This window comes from Balaenoptera borealis (genome assembly GCF_965194805.1).
Source record: "Balaenoptera borealis genome assembly, chromosome: 16".
Classification (NCBI taxonomy): Eukaryota; Metazoa; Chordata; class Mammalia; order Artiodactyla; family Balaenopteridae; genus Balaenoptera; species Balaenoptera borealis.
Genome location: NC_138872.1, coordinates 30,162,827 through 30,170,832, shown reverse-complemented (window position 1 = coordinate 30,170,832; position 8,006 = coordinate 30,162,827). Strand labels below are relative to the sequence as shown.

At 56.2% G+C, this 8,006-nt stretch overlaps 1 protein-coding gene across 6 annotated transcripts in view; it reads right to left on the bottom strand.

Moving 5' to 3' along the window:
- Positions 1 to 405: 405 nt before the first annotated feature.
- VPS16 (VPS16 core subunit of CORVET and HOPS complexes) overlaps positions 406 to 8,006 on the bottom strand; it is a gene marked incomplete at its 5' end in the record, with an annotated part of 22,534 nt that continues 14,933 nt past the window's right edge. The window contains 24 exons of one of the 6 annotated variants that reach the window (XM_082359014.1): positions 406 to 693; positions 809 to 912; positions 1,583 to 1,679; positions 1,761 to 1,930; positions 2,028 to 2,105; positions 2,427 to 2,534; positions 2,618 to 2,715; positions 2,806 to 2,914; positions 3,010 to 3,144; positions 3,308 to 3,416; positions 3,610 to 3,645; positions 3,776 to 3,903; positions 3,998 to 4,129; positions 4,586 to 4,662; positions 4,814 to 4,908; positions 5,005 to 5,094; positions 5,448 to 5,503; positions 5,634 to 5,756; positions 5,857 to 5,972; positions 6,097 to 6,241; positions 6,322 to 6,450; positions 6,538 to 6,635; positions 6,895 to 6,983; positions 7,526 to 7,635. In XM_082359014.1, coding sequence (XP_082215140.1) covers positions 549 to 693; positions 809 to 912; positions 1,583 to 1,679; positions 1,761 to 1,930; positions 2,028 to 2,105; positions 2,427 to 2,534; positions 2,618 to 2,715; positions 2,806 to 2,914; positions 3,010 to 3,144; positions 3,308 to 3,416; positions 3,610 to 3,645; positions 3,776 to 3,903; positions 3,998 to 4,129; positions 4,586 to 4,662; positions 4,814 to 4,908; positions 5,005 to 5,094; positions 5,448 to 5,503; positions 5,634 to 5,756; positions 5,857 to 5,972; positions 6,097 to 6,241; positions 6,322 to 6,450; positions 6,538 to 6,635; positions 6,895 to 6,983; positions 7,526 to 7,635 — 2,577 coding nt within the window. In that variant the 3' untranslated portion in view covers positions 406 to 548. Of the gene's footprint in view, positions 694 to 808; positions 913 to 1,582; positions 1,680 to 1,760; positions 1,931 to 2,027; positions 2,106 to 2,426; positions 2,535 to 2,617; positions 2,716 to 2,805; positions 2,915 to 3,009; positions 3,145 to 3,307; positions 3,417 to 3,609; positions 3,646 to 3,775; positions 3,904 to 3,997; positions 4,130 to 4,585; positions 4,663 to 4,813; positions 4,909 to 5,004; positions 5,095 to 5,447; positions 5,504 to 5,633; positions 5,757 to 5,856; positions 5,973 to 6,096; positions 6,242 to 6,321; positions 6,451 to 6,537; positions 6,636 to 6,894; positions 6,984 to 7,525; positions 7,636 to 8,006 lie in introns of those variants that run through there. The other 5 variants (XM_082359017.1, XM_082359016.1, XM_082359015.1 and 2 more) reach the window with 5 other exon arrangements.

Sequence of the window (8,006 nt, the reverse complement as noted above, 5' to 3'; positions counted from 1 at the left end):
TGGTTTCAAATCCCAGTCTTGCCACATACTTGCTCCCCCATCCTCGATCCTCTTCTGTAAAATGGGGTGATATTAACTATCTCACAGGGCTGTCTCGTGGAATAAATGAAAACAATGGTAAAGTGCTTAGCATGTTTCGTGTGTATGTGTGTGGGTGTAATGCTTTTCAGTGTGGTTCTTGATGGCTTAGTGCTTATTATGTTTTGTGCCATCTCTCCCCATAATCTTCCTAGGGGCTGTGAGCTTGAGAGGACTTTCCTTGGTAACTGTGGAGAGGGGTCTGTAAATATCACTGGAGAAGCTCCCTCTCCAGTACCCCCACAATCAAACACATGGTTCTGCTGAGGTATCTGGAAGGTTCTGCCTCCAGCTTGCTTTTGCTTAGACTGGACTTGCATAGACAAGTGCTCTAAAATGTTTCGACTTTATTTACAACCAGAACCCTGGTTCTCATCCCAGCTCTTCGGGCTTTGCTCTGGGGGAAGAGCTAGATGAGCAATGACACTTCTGCCAGGCCCAGGGCTTGCGGAGATGAGCAGGTGGGTCCCTCACTTCTTCTGGGCTTGAGCCCGGGCCCGCTGAATCTTGTCAGCCGTGGCCCCATCTGTGGCTCCGGTGCAGTGGGACAATACGAGGCTCATCTCTGCCTCACTCCGGTGCTCGATGGCAACGTCTGCAGCCTGAGCCACGTCCCTGGGGTTTCAGCAGGAGGGGAGATGGTATTGCGCTGCCCAAGGGCACAAACCATGCCTCTCGTCAGCCCACTGGCTCAGCCACCCAGCACCCTTAGGGCTCTCAGCAGACGCACCCAACGAGAAGCAAGGCCTTGACCTTCTGCTCGGGACCCACGCGGGAAGCATACTTTTTGGCTTCATATTTGTTGTGTTGCTTCATGCAGATTTCCACAAAGGGCTTAGGAGAGGGAGAGGGTGGAGAGGGAAGATAAGGCAGAGCCCTCCTCTTCTCTCTCTTATGAGCAAAGCCCAGTGGATTTATTATCCCAATGTATTTTATATACCCTTCAGTTTGTATAACGCCCCCCCATTCCCACCCAACATACACATACAACAGTTGTGATCTCAACATTCTTTGGGCAGAAACAACCTACCACAAAGATCTGTTAGAGCTTTGAGACCAATTATTTCCATGTGTCCACTCCACCATCCACTGCTACCCACTCACAGCAGGCACCTTCCTGCCCTCCCAGGGCCTGAGTTTTCTCTCATGGCTGCCCTTATCCCACCGACCCACCACACCTCTGAACCGCTTGCCACAGAAAACAAACCCCTCAACATCCTCCACTGCCTCGCATATGTGCCCTCCCTGTGCCCCTCCCCCCCAAACAGGACTTTCCTTCAGGCACGTGGTGTCCCTTGTGGCCCTCCTTGGGGAAAGCAGCTCATTCTCCCTCCCCACAACGTTTGCAGGCAGACTCAGGCCCATCCTCCCATGTGCCTGGCCCAGGAAGCTCCCACTAGCTCTGTGGGAGAGCTGAACAGAGGTGTGAACAGACTGTCTGAGCCTGGCCCTCTCCGCAGTACTACCTCACTGGAGGTGGGGTAGAGGAAGGGCCCCATCTCACCAGATAGCCGATGGGTGATTTCTTGCTCTTAGAAAACTTCTCTAGCTCCTCCCAGTCTTCCAGATCTGCCAGGGCGGTCAGCTTCAGCCACCAGAGCCTGTGGGAAAGTTGGGCATGGAGGTGTTGCAGGAGGGGCAGGGGGTCCTGGGACCTATAGGCAGACCAGGCCCTCACCTACCTCTTGTCAGGGATGCGGAAGTCACGTGCCAGCTGCTCCGCGCGCTTGTTTTGGCCGCTGAGGATGAGGGTGGTGACCGTGTCGTGTAGAGACAGGTCTAAGAACCGGCCCCCCAGCTCATCTTCTAGGCGTCGCTGCAGCCGTAGGAGCCGCATTTGATCCTCTGTGGCCTGGGGACAGGGATAAGGCAGGACAGGGATGAGAGAGACAAGGAGGGAAGACCGGGAGGGGGAGGAGAGGAGGTTGTTAGAGAAGAACGGGACAAACCTTGGCTGCAAACTCATTCTTGGCCTTGTAGAATGCGTCGGCTGCCGTCTGCAGAGCTGCAACTCGCCCCTCAATACGCTGCAAGGGCAAGAAGGGACACTTGAGTTCATAGCACAAAGGACCTCGGCCCTCCCACCCAGGCTACGGTTTTCTCCCCCATCCCTGTGCCCAGGGTTACCACTGCCAGCCTTGGCCGCTGGGCGCACGGCTCTGCTGTCCCTAATGGGAAGACCAGCTCCTCTGGGACCAATCCCCAGCCTGGCCTCATGTCTTCTCAAGCTCTCCCTCCACAGTGAGGACCAAATGGGGTATGTGCCGCATTCAAGGCCTAGACTCCTGGAGAAGGAGCCAGACCAACGGCCCAGCCCGTGGGCCCCACCCGCCCTGCGGCCCTCAGACCTCCTCTGCAGCGTAGCTGGCTCGGATGTGGAAGCTGCCCAGCTCCTGGTGGTTGTCATCCTGATTGTAAAGGTCCTTCAGCGTCTCTAGCTCTTGATGCTTACAGAACTGGGGCCACAGCAGGTGGGTAGTCAGCAAGGCCAACTCAAGGGCTCAGGAGGCTCCACCCCATGCTGCCCCCCTGCACACACCTGTCGGTACAAACTTAAGGCCATGGGCTGGTTCCGAAGAGTCATGAAAAAGTCTCCTCGGTTCAGCTCATTCTTCAGGTGCAGCAGCACCGTGAACACTATGGGACAATAAGGTGGGATGCGGGTCCAGCCCAGCCCCTTGCTCAGCCCAGGGTCCCCAGCCTTGCCCTCACCCAAACCCTGCTCACCCAGGTCAGTATCCCCACTCTCGATGGCCTTGCTTAGTGCCAGTTTGCTCCTCTTCATCTTTAGGAGAAGGGGAACCTGTTCCCCAGAGCGTGGCTCATATTCCAGCAGCTGTGGGGTGGGGAGGAAGGCACAGAGAGAAGGAGCTGGCCTGGGGACCTCTAACACCCACATCAGAGCATCCAGGGAGGGCTAGGCGCCCAAACCTTGATGGCCAGCTCCGTGCGGCCACAGCCATAGGCTCGTGCAGCAATGTCAGAGTAAGAGACACCAGGTGTGTCCCCCAGCTTCTGGTTAATGGCTCGAGCAACATCCTCGTCAGACACGTCCTTCTGTTGTACCTGCAGAGGGAAGGGGGTGTCACACAAACCTGGCTCTCACCCCTTAACCCCCACCCCCACTGCCTTGATCAGGACCCACCCTTTCAGCTCTACACTTATTTCCTACACCTCACCAGGGCCTGTAAGCCCCTAAATGCCCTTGAACTCTGTCCTATATCCTCACCTTGTAGCAGGCCCAGTGGGCCAGGATTCTGCTGACGCCCTGCACTTCAGGAAGCCGCAGGTACTCACATATCTGAATGGCCAGGGGGTAAAGCCTCCGCAACACAAGCCTGGCAGACAAGGGAGGTGAAGGGCACAAGGGATAAAGTGGGGTAGAAAGAGGGCAGAGTGGTCCCAGCCTGTAACTCCAGCCTCCCAGATCTCAAGGAAATGAATCAGGAGCAGTGACCACAAGAGCACACCAGGGGCTGTAATGCCTCCCCACTTACAGCCCTCCTCCCAGCACCCTTGGGCTTGCTGTACCTGTCCAGCAGCACCTGGATGGTGAGCTGCTTGTATCTGTATTTTATTTGGTTAAGGATCCAGCTGGGAGATAAGTCCTATTTGCCCAGGACCTTCAGGAGGCATCTCCATCCCCTTGCCCTTCCACCCCTGGAAGTAAACACCCTGTCAGCACACTTGGGGATACTGGCTATAGGTGAGGGGAATCCCGATGTGATAGTCCCGAATGGCATTGAGTACACGAAGGTCCTGACACATGCGCACAAAGCTGTCGGGTGGAAATCTGTCCAGGAAACACTTTCCAAAGGAGGCCGCCTGAAAAGAGCCAGAGGGCAATAGAGAGCTTCCCTCTCTGCCAGCCCACCCCTGCGCAGCACCCCCTCCCTCCAGCCCTGCCATCCAGCCCAACCCTGAGCAGACTCTTCTGCATGTCTGGCCAGTGCTCATGTCCCGCTGCCTCGATGCACTGCTGCACGGCCTGGGGCAGCTGCCCCAGCTCCTGGATCTCCCGCAGGTACTCATCCGCCTTCTGGCTCTCTTTCTGGGGAGCGGGGAAGGTGCCAGGGACAGTGCGTCATGACCGAGAACACCTCCATGTCTGGCCCCCAACCCCTCTGGACTGTGGTTCAAATGGGCTTGTTTGGAAGGCTGCAGAGGCCGGACCCCAAATCCCCTCAGCCCACTCAGTCCTCCCCGCAAGGTGCCCACACACACCCGTATATCAGCCCACAGTTGCCTGTGAGGGCCCTGAGACCTCTGAATAGAGCCCTGACTTGTGCCTAGACTGGGGGTTCCCTGCCCCTCCCTATCACCACACGGAGGACACCATGTCTCTTCGATTCACCTGAGCCAGCTCTCTCTAGCCCAGCCCAGCCCAATGTCCTGCCTGGACCCCTGTCTTGACAGGTAGCACTTGGCTGCAGGGGCATGGGCTGGGCCAATTAGGGGAAGGGGAAGGACAGCATCCTGGGGCCCAAGGAGAAGCCCAAGGCTTTACCTCATATTCCTTCTGGGCCTCCAACAGCAGCGCTCCAGGGGCCATTGAGGCAATTTTAAAGATCTCCTCGCTGGCCACTGGGAGGAAATTGATAAGTGGGAAAGGGGGTCAGGAAACCCTCAGCCCTACCTCAGTACCCTGATCCTACTCTGGGGCACTGGCCCAGGGCAGCTGTGGTGCCGAGGAGCCCCTGCCCCAGGTCACCCGGCGCTCTTATGAGGGCCTCACCTGGAACCTCGTGCAAGAACTCATGGGTACTGCGGGAGAAGATGCGGACCCCATCCAGCTCAGGCACCAGGTAGGAGTCCTCATCCAGCACGAACCTGAGCTTGGTCAAGGTTCCTAAGAGCACCCAGAGATGGGGAAGGGCAGGCGACCCTCCTTCCCCCTCCTCACCCCCAGCAGCCCTCCAAGGATACTGGATGCCCTCAGGTGCGTCGCCCACCACCATTAGCCGCCTCTCCCAGGCTACCACAACGGCCCTCTCCTTGCTGCGAGGACGGCTGCACCTGTGGACAGCACCACATACACACATACACACACAGGGACACACAGGATGCCTGGTCCACAGCCATGTCTCCCACATCGCTGCTTGTATCACTTTGCCTTGGGACAACCCTGCACAGGCTTACTGCCGCTTATCCCATTCCTGTGGCTGACCTGTCTGCTTCCCTCGCATCCTGTGCTGTCAACTCCCAGGGGTTTCTGGGGCCCACAGGGGACTGGCCCCTCAAATATGCACTGGCAGAGAAGACAAGATGCAAGCTCCACTTGGCTTGGTCAGTAGACAGGGTGAACCAACATGTCCCAGGAGACAAAGCTATGTCCACTTCTACCCCCAGGATAACACCCTCATCCTCACCAGACCATCTGCTTCGGGGGAGCCCGGATGTTGCAGTTGAACTCACACAGCTTCTCCTGAAAGGGTGCAGGGAATGTCATGGCCCTGTCTCAGCAGTCACCAGTCTGGTTCAAAAGCCCTTCCCCTACCCACAAGAGATCTTTCCTAGACAAGGCATGGTGCCCCTGTGTTGTTCCAGGATCACACCTTGAGAGATGCTGTCCCCATCCAGATGTACCCTGTGTCTGTGAAGAGCGCCAGGTGTCTGTAGGTGAAGGAGACAGCCATCTGCAGGAAGCTGCTCACTCCTGGAGCTAGGCCAGGTGGTATCTGCGGCAGGGCCGGGGAAGACACCAAAGATACTGACTTCTCAGAGCCTCCCACTGCCTCCCCCAGTCCCTCCAGTTCACTCCCACTCAAGGCCCCTCACCACTGCAGAGCAGGCTGCGTGATCCAGGAGGTAAAGATCAGGTCCTACAGCCAGAAGAATGTGTGCCACTCGGTCCTGGCACACTGTGGTCCAGCATGAGGGTGCACTCTGCAGACCTGCGGCCAGGGAAGAGGACAACCTCAGGCTGACCAGAGCCCACAGTTTCTGCCTCTGATGGTCCCATGGACTGCAGGCACATTTGTGGGCAGTGAATGCTGCCTCAGGGGTGTCAGAGCTCACCTGGCACCTCTGGCATCCGGCGGAGTTTGAGGTCGCCCACATTGGCACTGAGGGTGAAGCGGTGAGCCCCTGTGAGGATGGCCACCCCAGAACCAAACTCAGTATGGAAGATCCGGGCATCTAGAACCCGGTTCTGGAGCACCTCCTGGAGAGAGGGGCCGTGGGTTGAGGGAGCCACAGATTCCCAGACTCCATCCCTTTTCCCCAGCCCCCTGGGGCCCCTACATTGCCCATGCTGAAGTGTCTCCGGAAGTCACCATGAAGCCCATAAACCAGCACGACCCCGTCTTCCTGCACACAGAGCAGCTCCTCCTCAGCTGACCAGCCCAGGGACACCATGGGCCCACTCTTCCACTGCAGAGGAGAGGGAGGTTCCAGAAGCTGTCCTCGGGATGCAGAACCCTGTCCAGCCCCCAGCCGCAGGGCAGGCAGGGTGCTCACCAGCAGACTGGCCAGAGGCACACCAGAAGCCGAGTAGATCTCGAGAACTGGCCGTGCGCTGGCAGGCTTCTCCTTCCGCCCAGGGTTCCTCAGCAGCGCTGTGGTTTGAGAAGAAACCTTCTGTCCTAGCTGCCCAGGCCCACCCCAAGCGAAGCAGGCCTTACGAGCTAGCTCCTTAGGCCCGCCCCACATGTGGCAGGCCTCCCGAGAACCAGAATTAAAAGCATCTCAGTAGGGTGGAGTAGGGGTGGGTAGCATATGCCAGCAAGAACCACCCAACAGCAAGGACCCCAGGAATCAAGGACCCTGAGTTCATCCCGCAGTCCCAGAGCATGCAGTGCCAGAGGGGCGACTTACCAATGGGGCCCCCATAGGGCGCGGCGGCCACCAGGCAGTCCCTCAGTTCCTCCTTCAGGTCCCAGTCCATGCTATACAGCTCATATTTCCTGCCCACACAGTGACAAACAGAGATTAGACTCGTCATGACCCTGCATCCAGATGGGCTGAGCCCCAGAGGAGCCCCTAATGCCTCCATCTGTTCCCCTGCGAGGGGCAGGGAGGGGTGATGACTAGAAACAGCTAGGCCAGCTGACCACATGCATGCTTAGGGATAGCAGGTGAGGGAGCAGAGGGTGTTTGGAGGGCAGGCTGTGTGGCCAATATCCAGGGCACAGAGTGAGGTGGGACTAGGGTGGGGTGGTTGGCTTGAGCCTGCATTAGCAGGAAATAAGACCCTCCAGGAGGGCCTCTCAGGATAGACAGCCTTTCTTCTATTTCTCGTTCTTAACACTGAATCTGGTTATGGGCTTTATACCCAGGGGTCCAGCTCAACGCCTGTTGCTAATGAACTCAGTTTTAGAGGTACTGAGTGAGCCGTGCCTGAAAGAAATCCAAGAGGAGCTCTTTAGTAAGCCTAGAGCTAGGGAGAGTCCTGGGTTGCAAATGCCAATATATGAATGCTTGACTCACAGGAGGTAACTGAACTTACAAACTGGCAAACTGGCACAAGATGACTGCAATCTGAGATATGCATGGATCACCAAGAGACGTGCTGCATGGGAAGACAGAGGAGGCTTGAAGCATGCCATCATTTGAAGGCTGGAGGTGGGGAAAAGGGGACAGAGAAGGAGTGGACACTACACCAGGATACCAAGAGAAGACAATGTTCAAGAAGGAGGGTGTTTCGGCTAGTATCATTTCAGGAAACTTCCCGTTAAAGATCAGGAAGATGTCCATCATTTCTTTCTATTGACATTCTTCTCGGCATTCTAGCCAAAATAATTTAAGAAAAAAAAAAACCCAGAGGTTTCCATTTTGAATAAGGAATGAGGTTGCTACTATTTATTTACAAATAACGAGATAGTCTACTTAGAATATCCAAAGCAGTCTATGGAACAATGAAAGAAAGAGCTCAGTAAGTGATCAACAAAAATCAATATATTTTTTTCTATACCAATTAGTTTTCTATA